Consider the following 16,309-nt stretch of genomic DNA (forward strand, 5'->3'; position numbering starts at 1 on the left):
TTCATGAGTTGCCCCTGCAAGCTGTGGAGGCCCTACTGCGTGAGAGGCGCTGTTCTGCATTGTGCTCACAGTAGTGCACAAATCAGAAAAAATCCACATCTATATTCAGGGGGGGAGAGATGACCAACAGACAGGTGACTACTATTGGGTGGGGGGTAGGCCAGATGGAGAAAAAGAAAACACAGGTGGTCTCCGGCAGGTGGGAAGGGAAAGTGTCCGTGCTGAATGGCATCTGAGCAGAAACCTAGAGGAGACGAAGGAGGGATGTGGGTGCTGGAGATGAGCTTCAGGCAGCTGGATGGCACATGCAAAGGCCCCGGGTGAGCATCTTGCTGCAACGAGGACAGAGCTGATGCTTCTGGCTTTATCCAGAGGAGCCCCTGGTGTAGAAGTGCCGGGGAGATATTAGATGCCTGGTTACATTAGAATTTCACGAATGGATAAAAAAAATGTGGCATTTATACACAATGGAGTATTACTCTGCATTAAAAAATGACAAAATCATAGAATTTGGAGGGAAATGGATGGCATTAGAGCAGATTATGCTAAGTGAAGCTAGCCAATCCCTTAAAAACAAATGCCAAATGTCTTCTTTGATATAAGGAGAGTAACTAAGAACAGAGTAGGGACGAAGAGCATGAGAAGAAGATTAACATTAAACAGGGATGAGAGGTGGGAGGGAAAGGGAGAGAGAAGGGAAATTGCATGGAAATAGAATGAGACCCTCAGGGGTATACAAAATTACATACAAGAGGAAGTGAGGGGAAAGGGGGAAAAATATAAGGGGGAGAAATGAATTACAGTAGAGGGGGTAGAGAGAGAAGAGGGGAGGGGAGGGGGGAGGGGGATAGTAGAGGATAGGAAAGGCAACAGAATACAACAGACACCAGAATGGCAATATGTAAATCAATGGTTGTGCAACTGATGTGATTCTGCAATCTGTATACGGGGTAAAAATGGGAGTTCATATCCCACTTGAATCAAAGTGTGAAATATGATATATCAAGAACTATGTAATGTTTTGAACAACCAACAATAAAAATTAATTAAAAAAAAACAAACAAAAAAAGAATTTCAGGTACAATAATTTGGAACCTACTTGTACTAAAAATGTCTTTCTTTGTTTATCTGAAATTCAAATTTAACCGAGTGTCTTGCATTTTTATCTGCTAAACCTGACAACCCGGTTCAGAGGCCAGTCTTCATATGAGCTACGGAAATAAAAACTTTGGGCTGGCTCTGTGAGGGGGACCGGAAGGGTCAGGAGCCTGAGAACCCAGCGGCCTGGGTTTGAGTGCTGGCGTGGCCGCGTACACAGGGCTGTGCGTCTTGGCCCAGCCTCCGGCCTGTGTGCCTGCCGCATCGGAGGAGGGGGAGATGCAGCGTCAGGCTGCGGGTTGGGGGTGCCGGAGGATCACAGGCAAACCGCACAGCCCGACAGCAGGTCCCCAGCTCTCAGGAGACGGCGTGAGTGGGCCAGGGGCCCACATCAGCTGACCCGTGTAGGGCGAGGGTTTACCAAGGGAGGCGTGAGCGATCAAACCACAGAGGGCAGAAAAGGATGATTAAAAAAACAAAACTAGGAGCTGAAACCCAGCGAGGGAGGTGAGAGAAGAGGGAACGAAAGAGAGGGAAAGAGGCATGGCTTCCAGGACCGGGGCACCGTGCTGGCCCAGTTCTGTCCTGGAAGTTCTCTCTAGGTCTCAACTTCTCCATCTTTAAGGTGAAGGAATTTGCCCGGTGCAGGGGTACACACCTGTCATCCCAGCGCCTTGGGAGGCTGAGGTGAATCAGGAGGATCTCAAGTTCAAAGTCAGTTTTAGCAATTTAGTGAGATCCTGGTGCAAGATAAAAAAATTTTAAAAATGGGCTGGGGGACGTGGCTCAATGGGACGTGGCTTTGGGTACAATCCCTGGTACCCTCCCAAGAAAACCCCTCCTAAAATGGCAGAGCGGAACCAACAGATTTGCAGGACTTTGGTTGTACCCATGACAGCTTGAACTGAAAAGTCCTAGGTAGGGCTGGCTTCAGGCACAGCAGGCTCCAGGAGCTTACCAATGCCGTTGGTCTGCTGCCTCTTTTGCTTCCCTGTCTCCATCACTTATTTTCCAGGTGGGCTCTCCCTGGAGGGAGGAAAACTGCTTCCACCACTTTGACCTGGCAGCCCCTGTGGGAGGGAAGGACTCTTTTCCGGGAGTCCCAGCAAAATTCTAAATTTGAGTCTTGCTGGCCTGGATGGAATCAAATCTGTGCTGAGCCAATCACATGCACGGGCTGGAACTGGCACACGCCCACTCTTGAATTTGGGAGTGGGGTGGGGTTGGGGTTGTCCCACCTGAAATACAGGGATAAGGAGTGAGATGCTGGGGGCGCTTCCCAGAGTGATTTCTCTGGACTCCTGGGAGCAGAGAAAGGGGAATAAAAGAAGTGGAGTTTGGGGACGGGGCGGGGACAGAGCCCTCCAAACTTACCAGATAACAGGCAGGCTGTTCAGTGTGACTCCCGCATACACATAAATGAATTTGCAGTATAAGTAGGTCCCATGCGCTGTTTGGGACATATTTAGACTAAAAACTCATTTCTTCTTCACACTGAACTAGCAGGTGGGCCACCCTGGCCTCCAGCCCTGCTCTGTTTAACCAGAGAAGCTCGGTTACTGTTTTTTTTTGTGTGTGTTGGTGTCTGTGAAAACCTTCCCGATCAAAAGTTGGAGCAGCTGTAAAGGGAGAGATCCGTCAACTTGATTGACAGGACTTTCACCGCCCCAGCAGCTCCGTGCCCAGGGCCCCTTCCTGCAGGCGGCAGCAGCCATCTTAGGCTGACTGGTGCAGAGAGGAGCTCACCAAAGGATCTTGGGGGGCTCCCAGAACCCCAGGAAGGCCAGGGAAGCAGGCCTGGGGCCTCTGTGGCCGGGAGCATGGCCTCTGTCACTGCACGGCTTGCACCGCAGCTCGGGAGGACGCCTCTGATTGGCTGGGACTTGCTCACAGGCCAGCACCCGGCGGCAAAGCTGGCTGGGACAGCTCGAGCTGTCTCCCACCTGTTCAGCTCCTACCTCGGGGGCAGGTTCTGCTTCAAAGACGGGGAATCCCCAAACATAAGAAAGGATGTCACTGTCACGGAGGAGGGAGACGTGAACACTCCTGCCCCTCCACAGGAATTCTGGGTGTCCATGTCTCTGCAGGGAGGGGGTCTCATGGAGCAGTCACCAGGGCCTGTTCTGCCTCTGTTTTGTGCCCTTGAGTAAGGAATCGGACGCAGCTGCCTTGAAAAGTGCCAAGCTCAGGCCAGGGGCGTGGGTGGGTCCTGGGGCAGGGTCTGGATCATCCTTCAAGCCCAGCAGAGCCCCCCCTTAGGCCAGGGGCCCACTGGATTTGCAGAACCACACCAGTTGAAGTGCCTTCTTTGACATAATAGTTAAAAACAAATTGAGTTCGATGTTAACACAGAAATGTTGAGAGGTGTCACATGCGAACTCAGGTGGCCAGCTGCTCTTGCAGTCAGAACCGTCTGGTAACACTGGAATCATACCCCTGAACACACTGCCCAGATTGCAGTGGGCTCCAGGTTTCCTGGTCCCCCCCCCCGGTACCCCAGGCTGGTACCCCTTGCCACCTGTCGTTGCATCTGTGCCCACGGTGCCCTTCGGTGGAATTAGGAGGCAGCATGTCTTCCTCGGGCTTTCCAGTGTGGGCCCTGCGTCTCTGTGTTGGCTACCTGACTGATGCCTGTAGACGTTGAGGTGCATGACTGACTTCCGCTAAAGGAGGGATGGGAGAGGGGCTCAGAGGAATGGTGGGCGTTCATCCAACACTGACAGCCCCTAGCGGGCACAGGCCTCTGCTAGCACAGGGAGATGTGCCAGACACACCCTCTGTCTCGGAGGCCCCAGGTTTCAGGGCTCAGGCCCTGGAACCAGAGGGTTTTCACTGGGCATCAGTGTGACTTCAGGCAGGTGACCCCCAGTGTTTAGCTGGGATTGCTCACCTGTCCAATGTGGATAATAATAGTGAATATCTTATAAGGTACTTGGGAGGGACAATCCTTTGATTTAAAAAAAACAATCTAGAAGTGGAGGTGCAGATATTTAATTCTCAATTTGAAGTCTCTGTTTGTTAGGAGTAACTTCAGAGGTCTAGAGTTTTGCTCCTCAACACAGTGGGAAGACAGCAGCTTCAGCAGCCCCGGGGAACAGGTGGTCAGTGCAGAGTGGCTGCCCCACCCAGACTTCCCACAGCTTGCTTGTGGGAAGCTGCATTTGAACAGATCCTGGGGGCTCCCAGGTCACTAAGCCCAGTTGAGCACTGGGCTGTGCAGACAGATGTGGTTTGGGATCCTGGCTCGTCCTGAGGTTGTTGTGGGCCTCGGCCTTCTCTTCTGCCTTCTGGGTGATGTGAGGAGCAGAGGAGGACGTGGGCGGAGGCCGGTGATCACAACAGGAGCTGCTGTGGGAGCAAGTGGTTCCCGCAGGCCAGGGGCTCTGGGTCCTCTCTTGGAAGGAGCAGAGGGAAGGGCCCCTTCCTCAACTGCTCCAGAGACAGTTTATGCTCCAAACCAAACTGGGCTTTCTCCAGTAGAGGAAAGAACAGCGGCCATGACGGTAATGAACAAAACCGCAGCTCCCCTGTGCACCATCCCCTGGAGACCCACGGTAACGTGGCCTTTCTCTGGACTCCTGCATGTATCTGTCTGTCTGTCACCTGTCTTTCTGAGTTTTCCATTTGGAACTGGCCATTGCCACAAGTGCGTAAGGCCAATGGAAGATGTTAAGTCTCTTAGTTCACTGTTTAAAAAACTGTGCAAAAGGCATCCCAGAAGGCGCGGGCACCAGGAATCTGCATCTGTGGTGCAGTGAAGGCCTTGCATGGGATGGAGAATTTTGTGACAGGTGTGCTAAAGCAATTTCCTTTGCAGGGTGGATTTCCTGGCTGATTGCAGGATTTCCGAAATCACAAGGATTCCCAAGTGTGTGCAGGAGCTGGCTCAGAGGTCCAGGTCATCTGGCCCTGGCCAGGTGGGGTGGGCACAGGGAGTAGACTCCCAGGCCCCCTTGGCTGTGCTGGGTGCCCCCCTCCCCCCGCCCCGGCCTGGCTGAACTCCCCTCTCCTCACCCCGCAGAAGGAGTAAGAGTCCTGCCTTCCGGGGGTGAAGATGAGGTTCCCACCTCGCAGAACGGTGTGTGTCAGCAGAATTCTTTTCTTCTTTTTATTGCCTTGGAGACATATGCTGACTTGGTCAAAATCACTGCTGCAAGATGTGACGGATGATGGATGAAATGAAAACTCCTCGCCCAGCGCTGGGAGGCCAGCGTGTGGGCCCTGGGCTGGGGCCCCAGACACAGTAACACCCCTCCCCACTCCAGGCCATCTTTGATCCTGGCAGAGGCAGGCCCAGGTGTGGAGCAGACTGGGGCAGATCGGATTACGGCCCTGGAGCCCCGAGCTGGGTGCCCTGGCCTGGGGAGCCACGATTGGGGGTGTGCCGGCTGCTGGGGAAAGAAGATAGGCCCCAGGGGGAGTCTCTGGGCCCTGGCCGCCCTGAGCTGGGGGCTGGGGGCCACAGTGAGGAGGGGAAGGCCACGATTGCCCTTTCATCTCTGGTGCCACCTCCCTGGGCCCTTGTGGAGCACCATGGCTCCCCTCTGAGTCAGGGCAGTTTGTCTTTTCTCTGCTTGGCTCCTGCCTGCCCCTAAGCAGACTGTCATGAGAAGTTTTGTGGCTGTAAACTCAGGAGGCTTTCCCGTTAGGGTGCGTTCCTCCTTATCCAAGGGGTACGCATTTATCCAGGGGGGTTCTTGGTGCCCTTAGTTTCTGAAAGCTTGCAGCAGCCTGAGGAGCCAGGTGCTTTAGGTCCCCGTGGGGGAACTGAAATACACCAGGCTGCCCCCTCCCACCCAAGGCTTTCCTCCCACAATCTTGAAGCCTTTCCTGGTGCCCTAGCTCCCACACCACGCCAGCTGCCCCTCCGCAGCACAGTGCTGGCCCGAGGTTGGCATCTGCATTGGCTCACAGGCATTCCCAACCGACAGGCGCAGCTCTGGGGACTTCTTTGGGGGAGGAAGCAGAAAAATGAAAGAAGCTGCCCCTCCCCCAGCGTGATCACAGGGAGATAAGGCTAAGGAGGGGGTGCGGGAGTTCAGAGGGAACCTTATCTCCCTAGGGCTTGGGTATGGAGAGCTCCTGCTCTCTCATGTCTCCAGAGAAAAGATGCTTCTCGGAGGGGGTTGCTGGGTGAGGGGCCTGGGAGTCTCCCTAGCCAGGACCCTGCACGGCAGCCCCAGCCAACCCCCAGACCCCTCCCTTCTTTAGGTTTGCCTGTGCTGATTGCCATTCACTCAACAGGTAGTTATTGAGCACCTGCCATGTGCCAGGCGCAGGTGAGATGCACAAAGAACTCCAGAGCTTGCTGCAAGGCCTTCCCTGCCGCTCAGGGAGGACAAGACTGGACCCCGACAGACTGGCAAGCATATGTAAATCATATGTAAATTGCAGCACCCAGGGTTGCTGCCCTGCGGTAGACCAGCCTTACTTGCCAGTGAGGTGCCCACAAGAATTGGAGGGTGGGTTAAAAGGCAGAGAAGGCTCTGGCAGGAGGCAATCTCTTTGGCAAGCCAACACTGGGCTCAGGCAGGGCTGGGCGGCAGGCCTGCTCTCTGTCTCCACATCCTCTGCCTGGGATGCAGGTCAGTGATAGCCCACCCCCATCACCTCACCCTGTTCACCACCACCCCCCCCCCCCCCGTTGTCACTTAAGACAGGCTGAAGTGCCCTGGCTTTTGAGTTGCACATTCTCTGATGGACACTGGACACCAGTGACACTCCTGCCCCTCCCCAGTAGTCTCTGGGTCAGGTCTCCTCACTGCACAATGCCATACCTGATGTGCCTCCTCTGCCCGCTCCAGCACCCTCTCTGGAGAAAGGTGATGGACAAGCACACCTCTGCCCCAGTCCCCAAACCGGGCTGAAGGCTCCTGCTCCGTCTTCTGGGCCTGAACTCGTTTCTCCACGGAGGCCGCACACGGGCCCACTCTCCACTGTGTCCTCCTGCCCAGCACTGGACTTGGCACTGGGACTGGCCACATAATGTTTGGGGTCCAGTGCAGAATGAAAATGGGGTCCTTGGTTCATTGTTTATTAAGAACTGCGTGTGGTGACTGTGCAGCAGGAGACCAGGGCAGCTGCACAAGTTGCAGGCCCTGGGCCACCCCTTCTAGCCTCGGTGCTGAGGGAGAAGTCAGGGGTGTGGGGTGGGAGCGGGCCTTTCTGTGGGCCTTGCCTGGCCAGGAGCTCAGAATCAGTGGAGTCTCCCTGCCTGAGGCTGAAGTAGGAAGGGCTGGCACCTGCAGACTTCAGGTTGCTGCTCCTAACCTGGCCTCAAGCCTCCCAGGCTGCCATGTTATCTGAAAAACCCAAAGGGAGACCCACAGAGCCTCATGCAGGCTACCTCTGCTCAAGGAAACTGTGAAAGACCAGGATATCTTCCCCTCCGGCTCCAGTCCTCGAGGAAGGCCTAGCCAGAGTGTCCCACCAACAAAAGCCCCTTTCCCCAGCTCAGTCCCTCACTGATCATACCAGCCTGCCCCAGGATTCTCCATGGAAGCCCAGCTTCTGGGGAGGGGGCCACAAGGACAAACCTGGGGTGAGGTTCAGTCTCACGGACCAGGAAACAAGCTCCATGGAGTGGTGCTGCCCTCAAAGTCCCCCAGAGCAGAGATCTTCAGTTCTGAGTTGTGAGGGGGTCTGCGTGGTGGGGTAGGCCAATTGTCCTTTGGGATGGACAGAAGATTAGAGGGAAGAGGAGGGAGGTCTCTGGGCTCAGCCCCTGGGGGGCCCTACCTGCAAAAGCTGTGCTCAGGCAGGGTCAGGGGCGGACTGAGAGGATGGGCTAGGGGACCTGTCTCAGGTTGAGGGGGTGGGTGGAATGGTCTCAGAGCCCGGCAGGGCGTGGGGGACAGAGATTTCTCTTATGCACTCACTGAATATGGATTGTGTGGCCACAGTGGCTCCCAGGTTCAAGGCACCTCAAGTGATCACTGGGTAGCTCCTGGGTTTCTAGTGAGGGCGACAGGAGGACAAAGACGTCATTCCAGACAGTGCGAGAAATCACAGAAAATAAAACAAGTGTACGTGGGGTGAGGGGAGGAAGCGACCTTAGCTCTGCTGGTCTGAAAAGGTCTACTGCAGGAAGTGGCACCTGAGCGGGGGAGGGGACCCGGGAGAGTTCCAGGCCGTGAGAATGGCCCGCGCGGAGTTATGCTGGGGAGCTGTGAAGGGGTCGAGTGGCGGGAGTAGGGGGAGTGATGGGAGAACCGAGTGACGAGTCGGGCCAAGGGTCGCTGCTCCCTAGTAGCCAGCTCCTATTCCCGCGCTTCCCCCCAGCTTTCCTTTTCCCACCGCAGCCCTACTCCGTGGATCGGCTCAGACCTCCTTCCTTGTCCCAGCTGCGAGTCCCAGGAGGGCAGGGCCGACACGGATTCCTCCCTCCGCATCCCCACGGCTATCGTTCCGGTACTGGGCACCCGGTGGGCGCTTGGTAAATATTTATCCAGCGCACTGTAAGGAATGAATGAACCCATTGGGCACAACTGGGGGAGGGCGGGGCCGAGGGCAGGTGGGAGGCCGCCGGCGCGGGAGGGGCCCTGGAAGCCCGTCCTCCTCCACCTCCTCCTCCTTCCAGGCCCCAGCGCGTACCACTCCGGGGCTCCCGACGCGGCCTCTCGTGCGATCCAGCGCGTGCAGGGCTGGAGGGGCGACTCCGGGCTCCTGCTCTCCGCGCCAGAGGTCGGAAGAGGGTGGGTCGCCGGCGCCCGAGGGCGAGGGCGGGAGAGGAGCCGGAGGAAGGAGCGCTCGATCGCCGCCGCCTCTCTGCCTCCCCGGCACTCGCTCTCCGGACTCTTAGGTTTGCTGGCTGCTCCTCCCACCCGCGCCCGCCTCCTCGCTCTCTCGCTCGCTCGCTGGAGCTGGTTTCTAAGCCCTGCGGTGCGTCCCGGCAAGTGCGGGGCGAGGGGCCCCGGACCAGCGCCGAGCAAGGGGCGGGGGTCCGGGCAGAGCTCAGCCGGCCGGGGAGTGGCCATGTCTGGCGCGGGCGCAGCGGAGCCCGTCTGCAGCAAGTGACCGAGCGGCGCGGACCGCCGCCTACCCGCTCTGCCACCTGGGGCGGCGCGGGCCGGGGTGCCGCGAGCCCGGATCGCCCGTAGAATCGGCGCGATGCACGTGCGCTCGCTGCGCGCTGCGGCGCCACACAGCTTAGTGGCGCTCTGGGCGCCTCTGTTCTTGCTGCGCTCCGCCCTGGCCGACTTCAGCCTGGACAACGAGGTGCACTCAAGCTTCATCCACCGGCGCCTCCGCAGCCAGGAGCGACGGGAGATGCAGCGTGAGATCCTCTCCATCTTGGGCTTGCCCCATCGCCCGCGCCCCCACCTCCAGGGCAAGCACAACTCTGCGCCCATGTTCATGCTGGACCTGTACAATGCCATGGCGGTGGAGGAGGGCGGCGGGCCCGACGGCCAAGGCTTCTCCTACCCGTACAAGGCCGTCTTCAGTACCCAAGGCCCCCCTCTGGCCAGCCTGCAAGATAGCCACTTCCTCACCGACGCCGACATGGTCATGAGCTTCGTCAACCTCGGTGAGTGAGGGCAGGAGGGAGGGGTGTGCATCTGTGTCAGGGACGCTTTGGGACAGGGAGGGGACCTCTTCTTACTTCCAGCCCGCCCATCTTTCCATTCCTGGCCGTTTGCAAAACCGCAGTGCCTGACCGAGGGTCTCCCACCCCGGGCCCCAGTGGACTCCTAGCTGAGCGCCCCCCTACCCTACCCCAGGTAGTGAGGGCCGGGCTCAACTTGGTATGTGGGGGTTACTAGGAGGAAGGGATCGGTCCGAAGTCTCCTCGGCATTATGCCGTCGGCCCATCTCCTGGGCAGGAGGCGCCCGCCCGCCCCGCCGCGGCTCAGTTCAAAGAGCCGGGCTGGGTCATGTGAGCTGTCCCGGGCCCGCGCGGCCCGCGCTACCTGGATTTAAAGGGCCCTTTTCGGCGAAGCTGCCTTCCGGCCCCTCCTCGACCCCTCGGAGGCCTGCCTGGCCGGGGCATCGCGGGCGTCGCACTGCCCTCCCCGCAGGGCAAGCCCTACCTGCTCCCTCGCGGTGCGTCCGCCTTAGCCTGCTGCGCGCCCCGAGCGCCTCCGGCCCCTCGCCCAGCCGCCGGGCGCCCACCTCAGCTCTCTTGGCTGGAGCTGGGGAAGAAACGTTGCCATTGCGAGCTATTTTAAATATTTAATGATAGGTCCCGGGCGGGCAGAATCCATTTTCAGCGTTTATCACGTGTGGCGTGCAAACCACGGGTTTTAGCCCTGGAGTGGCGCGGGATCTCCGAGCAGCCGCCGCAGGGGTGGCTGGGGGGCCTGGTTCCCGACCCCACCCTCAAGGACCCCGGGACGTGAGGCTGGGGCTGCAGCGCGCCCGGGTGGCTCCCCCTCCCTCTTTGCTGCATGTTCACCGGACTCGCTCAAACTAACCCCCGGCAGCGCGCTGTAGGACTGACGATCAAATATTTGGTTTCCGAGATAACGCGCCCGGATAGTGCTGTTTCCTGAGCCTCTTTCATTCTACTTGTGTAACTTGCTTCGAAAACCCCGAACTAAGTCAAGAAGACAAACACGCCCACGGGCGCTGTGTCAACTTGGAAATAATGTTGCTTGGAGCCCCACGCTGGGCACCTGGGGCGTGGAGGGGGCGCTCCGGGAAGCGCGGGTCCGCCTGCAGGCTTCCATTCCAGATAAGGTCCCTGGGGTTCCCGGGAGCCCATTGTCTGTCCTTAATAATAGTCAAAATCAAATAGTGAAATGAGGTTCAGCAAGCAAGGGGTGGGGGAGGATGAGTTGCCAGAGTAACTGAAGGTTGACACTAAAGCAACCAGGTAAGAATGAGGCAGCCCCCTATGACCTGGTTTACAGCCATCTTCCAAAATGTATGGGAAAGCGCAAGGTGCGGGCTAGTGAGGTGACACTTGCTCTCCTACATCACCCCTGCTCCACTGGAAGAGGACAGGGTGAACTGGAGAGAGATTTTACTGGGCTGGGGGGCGGGACTTAGGGTGGTGGGAGCTTGGGTCTGATTTTTCATTGTCTGTGCTGTTGTCTTTGTGAGATTTTAACCTGTATATTTATTAGCAATAGCCAAAAGGAAAGGAGAATGCTAAATCCATGCATATCAATACAATAATGAATGTCAGAGTTCTGTAGTTCTCCGGAGGCCAGGGTTGAGAAGAGTCCTTTCCTGGGGGAGGTGGGGGGGGGGCAGGCGTGTATTTATGGCATCTCTTGTTCTGCTTAAGTCCTGTGACTCTCCTTGAACACAGCAGGTCCCAGTGGATGCATTCAGAGCCTGGCTAGGGTCATTAAAAAAGTATTTGTAATCCCTGGCTTCTGTAGCAGGCTCTGCAAACCCAGCTCAAATAGTGCCCTGGTGCTTCTGGACCTGCAGTGTGGTGGGACCTGGGCTCTGCATCCCAGAGAAGGACCAGGCTGCTAACTGGGTACTCCTGGGAACTTTGGGGCAGGGCCTGTTGCTCCCCCCAAGGCTTTGGGAGCAAGCTGGGACTTGCTTGGGCAGGCCATAGCTGGGTGGTTTTCCTCCTCTGGCTGTACACCACCTTTGAATCCATTTCTTTCATCTTGAAAGGACAAAGACCAGCTTGTCTGAGCCTCTTAATCAGTCGGGCTGGCTTTGGGCTTTGTGGGACGGTCCTGACTTTCTCAGGTCTAGCTTTCTGGAACATCACTCCAAATTAGATGGCAGAGTGGCTTTTAACAGCACACACTGACCTTATTTTCTTTTCCACTCTGTCCCTAAACTCGAGGTAATTAGTTAGGGGAAGACCTGGGCTGCCGTTTGGCAAGAGGCTTCCGGTAGGTGCCCCTAAGGGTGGCCTTTAATTTCTGCCCAGGATTTAACTAACTGCCTGTTCTTTCTGTTGTGCATGACTTGAAATTTCTCCATAAGAGGGATTTGGGGGTGACAATTGGGAGTGGGGTGGGGGTGGGATGAGTCTACTGGGTTTGCTGAGGAAGGGCATGTCTTTCCTGGGACTGCCAATCCTGTTGACCTGCAACATGCAACGTTTTCTAAGGCCAAGTTTATTCTCACGTTGTCCCTAAGAGTGAGAAAGTTCCACATGTTTGTGTCCAGCCCCGGCTTGTTACCATGGGGAGGATTTCTTGGGCCCACCATGAGGGTCTTGGGGGGCGGCTGACTTACTCTGCTGCCCCTCCCCCTCCGGCATACCTCTGTTGCCTGGCCAGGCTGCCTGCCTGGGGACCCCTGCCTGGATTCTGAAGGCTTTTGCAGACCTGGTGCCTTTATTCTTCCTCTGTCTGCAGCCAAACTGGTTTTTGTTCCTATAAGTCGTTCTTGGAATCCGAGCTTTTTGCCAGGCTGAGCGGGATCTAAACTAGAGGGGAGATTTACGACAAAACCAGGTGCTGGGAGTGGGAACTTTGGGCTGCACCCATGACAAAGATCAGGGTGTGAGCAAGCCCTGTGGCACTCCAGCTGAGCTACAGGAGGGGGTTCACCTCCTCCCAGCCTGGCCCCCTTAAGTTCAATGGCAAGATTTGTAAACTGGTTTGGATTAACAAGCCCCTGACTCCTCTGTGTAGACTTAATTTTGGAATTCAAAACAGGCTACCCTCTCTTAAAGAGTCCCCAGGCGATGGCAACCCTGCGGACTGCCTCTGGAACCCTGAGTCCTCCCCACTCTTTCTATGGAGAAACCCGGCAGCTCTGTTTGGAATCTTCTGGGGACGCCGGCTGGCATGGGGTGTGCGACTCGTGTTTATCTCTGGGTCAGGTTATGAAGGAATGAAATTTGTTTAATCTTCGAAGCTAAATTGAAAAAAAAAAAAAAGGAGAAAGTTGGAAACCTATCATTATTGGAGTCAGCGTATAAAAGTGGCTTTTGTTAATGCAGCCTGAGAGGAGGGGAAGGGCGTGTAGTTCTGAGTTTTGCTTTATACCATCTGGCTATCCTTTTTGTTGACAAGTGTTTGGCATTACGAGCTCTCCTTTTGCCCCTTCGGAACAGGCCCTACCACTGTAGAGTATTAGAGAAAGATTCTGTTACAGTTTAGAAACGTCCTTCAGGGAGTGCTCCGCGCGCATGGCCGCAGGCATCTGCAGCTGTAACCTGGCTTGTGTTAGAATTTGGAAGGGGCTGCTCCGCATTCCAGCCCTGCGCGGCCCTCCCTGGTAAGCAGCCAAAGGTTAATATAGATGTCACACAGGCTTTCCTCTTCTTTCTTCCTCTCCTTCTTGCTACAGGAGTGTACCAACAGCTGTGTTTTTAGTAACCCTTTCAAAATCACTTCTTTTAAACCTCATTTTCCTGCTTATATAAATCAAAGATTCCCCCCCCCTGCCGTCCCCTTTTCCCAAGGATATATGTGACCCAGATTTGAACTTTTTGGATCTTCTATGTATTTGCCTCCTGCAATCAAGGCAAGGTCCGCCTGAGCCCTGGATGCCAGCTTGGATGGCTGGTTTGGGTTTTTAACTCCAGGTGGTCAATGCTCTTGTCCCACCCAAAGGCCCAGATAAGAGCTGGTTCCGGGGCAGCGAAGGGGGATGATTCTTTGCATCCACAGAGAGGAAAGCTCTTCTGAGATGCAGCTGGTGAGAGCTGAGATTCAGGCCTCACCTTGGTGCTGCAGACACATCAAGCCTTCGCCCAGATAAACACAGCTGGTGGACGATCCCCTGACCACCGGCATGCCTGCGATGTGAGCGAATATCACATGTCCGCTGAACTCAAGTGATGATTTCATTCCAGGGAGAGTCCCGTCTAAGTTGATTGATCACGCGTATCGCTTTAATATCTCGCCCTCCCCCCTCGGTAAGGTCATATTTGGCCCGTGGTGAGCATCAGAGTGTCCTAATGCTGCCCTCCTCCGCCCTTCCCCAGCCTGCCCAGGCATTGCACGCTGGGGATGGGGAGCCCTTTGCACCAAACTGCTGGCCGCGGTCATTTCTTGAGTTCAGTCTTGGGAGTTAGCTGGGGGCTGTCGACAGGCTGGTTTCTTGGCGTTGCTGCTGCAAAGCTTCGTCTTAATGCACTGTGGCAGTGTCGCTGGGTGAGGGCACAGGCAGGGATGTGTGGGACCTGTCATGTTATTGTCAGCGGGAATGTGAGGATTAGCCTTGGAGCTGTGGCGGGGAGTGCTGCAGCTGTGTACACTTATTATGAAAGATTTAAGCCCCACTGGTAAAATCAATATATTGAGTTGCACGACCCTCTGCTTTTAATTAGTTTAAATCAAATGCGCTGGTGCCATTGCGCCTCCCTTGCCTCCGTGGGGTGAGGAAATACCAATATTTACATAGAAACTGTTAATTTGTGGCGAAAATGATAACACATTTAGCTTTACACACCCCAACGGCTCCAGCCTGATGGATCCCAGATCGGTGTGGACTTGAGGGCTGACGTCATCGGGATGACGGAGCAGGGAGGAGACGCGGGTGACATCTGGGGCTTGGGTCCCAGATGCCAGGACGCAGGTGGGTATGTCTTCAGAGGCCGGTCGTGGGGAGGCTGGGCTTGCCAGAGACTGGCAGATTCTTTCCCTGGCAGGTCAAATACTGGACCCCCCTCACCCATCTAAGATCCTTTTCCCTAGCAGTTTTGCAAACTGAGAAGTGGGCGCTTGCTCTGCGTTGGCTGTGAGTCTGTGCTGCCAGCCTGCGGGTCCTGCGTGCTGGGCAGCCCGGGGCAGAGTGCTCTATTTATCACAGAGTTTTCCTTCCCAATCCCTGCAACCGTTTATCCAGGCAGGAGGGCTTGCTCACTGCAAATGATCCCGTGTACAGCCGCGGCTGTTATGGGAGCCAGTTGCTGAGAGCTCTGTGCTCAGCTGGGATGGAATTCCGGGTTTTGCAGCAAATGGCATTTGACAAATACTATTTGACAAAAATGCAACTCGGTATTTCTTAATGGGGAACAGACATTTCGTCGTTAACCTTCTCCACGAAAAAATCGCTCGAACCCCAAGTGAGAGGGCACTGCCAGTGAGCCCCAGAGCCGCCCCGCACCCCCACCCCGGGGGAGTGTTTATGATGGGGGTGTTAGGCGTGCCCGGAGTCTGACACTTCCTGACGTCAAGCCCAGGGTAGTGTGTGCCACACTGTCCTTTCAACATTCGTGTCGGGAGGCGTTGTGGGGAGCGGCGCAAAGCCTGCGCTGATCCGCGTGGAGTGGATTGAATTAATGGCGACTGGGGAGAGCACCAGTTTTAGGGTAATTGCTTTATTGTTTTGGAGCCAGGGTGCTTATAATCCGGTTCCTGTACAAACATGTTTAACGTGTGTTAATGCATTTCCAAACCAGAGCCTCTCAGCACAGCCCTGCTTTTCATTAATTGATGTCGGTAGCATGGTACAGTATTTCAAAGGCCTGGCCAAGTATAGACTGTGTTTCCAATTTCCTTCCTTTCCTGTGTTTGGAATGCCAATGTTAATTTGTTCCCATGCAGCCGCGGGGGCTGCCAACCGCGGCTTTCTATAAAGGGCTTCACAGTGAAGGCTTCCAGTCCTCGCCGATGCTTGGGGCTGCCTGGCCAAGTTTCCTGACACTTTGCAGCTAATTCTGGGTGATATATGGAGTGGGGGGTTGGGGGGTTTCACTGCCGTGTAACGGAAGTTCTTGGTGACAGCCGTGGGTGTGGTTTGGCAGGGAGAATGGAATGGCATCCACAGTGATTCTCTGTAGACAGTTTAAACCCTCGTGTCTGTTTCCACTGGTTGCCTATTAGCTGTGTGACCTTGGGCAAGTTACTTAACATCTCTGAGTTTGTCTCCTCCCTTTATAAAAGCTGGTTCGTAATCTCCTCCTCAGCAGATACTGAAGAAGCGCAAATTGTATCACCCGTGCCCAGAGTAGGGCACTATCAGTGGTAGCTCTTATTGGGGTGGCCAGATCAAGCTTGGCTTTGATATGTGGGTCCATATTTTTCAGTCTTGAATTACTTACTCTTGAAATACTGAGGTTAAGCTACTCAGGTTATTTTAAAGATGTCAAGAAAGTAGCCCTTCAGTTGTGTCCAAACTGCGCTTCCCTCCTCTTTCAGAGAGCGATGAAATTCAGATGGACACTAAACTCTTTTGAAGATGAACAGAGTGTAATGCCGGCTCTCTCCATTTTAGCATTGATGGGCGTTTCCAGTTTTCAGGGCTTGAGGACTGAAACTGGGGAAGTTGGCATGCGGGCTCTGCATTATCATTGCACCTGTAAATAGGAAGTGTTTCCAAAACGAAAAGGTTTACT

The 16,309-nt window shown here is 55.5% G+C and overlaps 1 protein-coding gene across 1 annotated transcript in view; it reads left to right on the forward strand.

Annotated features, from left to right (window-relative positions):
- Positions 1–9,016: 9,016 nt before the first annotated feature.
- Positions 9,017–16,309, forward strand: part of Bmp7 (bone morphogenetic protein 7) — a 69,624-nt gene continuing 62,331 nt past the window's right edge. Inside the window, exon 1 of the mRNA XM_076849148.1 lies at positions 9,017–9,625. Coding sequence (XP_076705263.1) covers positions 9,208–9,625 — 418 coding nt within the window. The 5' untranslated portion in view covers positions 9,017–9,207. The remainder of the gene's footprint in view (positions 9,626–16,309) is intronic.

The sequence above is a fragment of the Callospermophilus lateralis genome, chromosome 3, assembly GCF_048772815.1.
Source record: "Callospermophilus lateralis isolate mCalLat2 chromosome 3, mCalLat2.hap1, whole genome shotgun sequence".
In the NCBI taxonomy this organism is placed as follows: Eukaryota; Metazoa; Chordata; class Mammalia; order Rodentia; family Sciuridae; genus Callospermophilus; species Callospermophilus lateralis.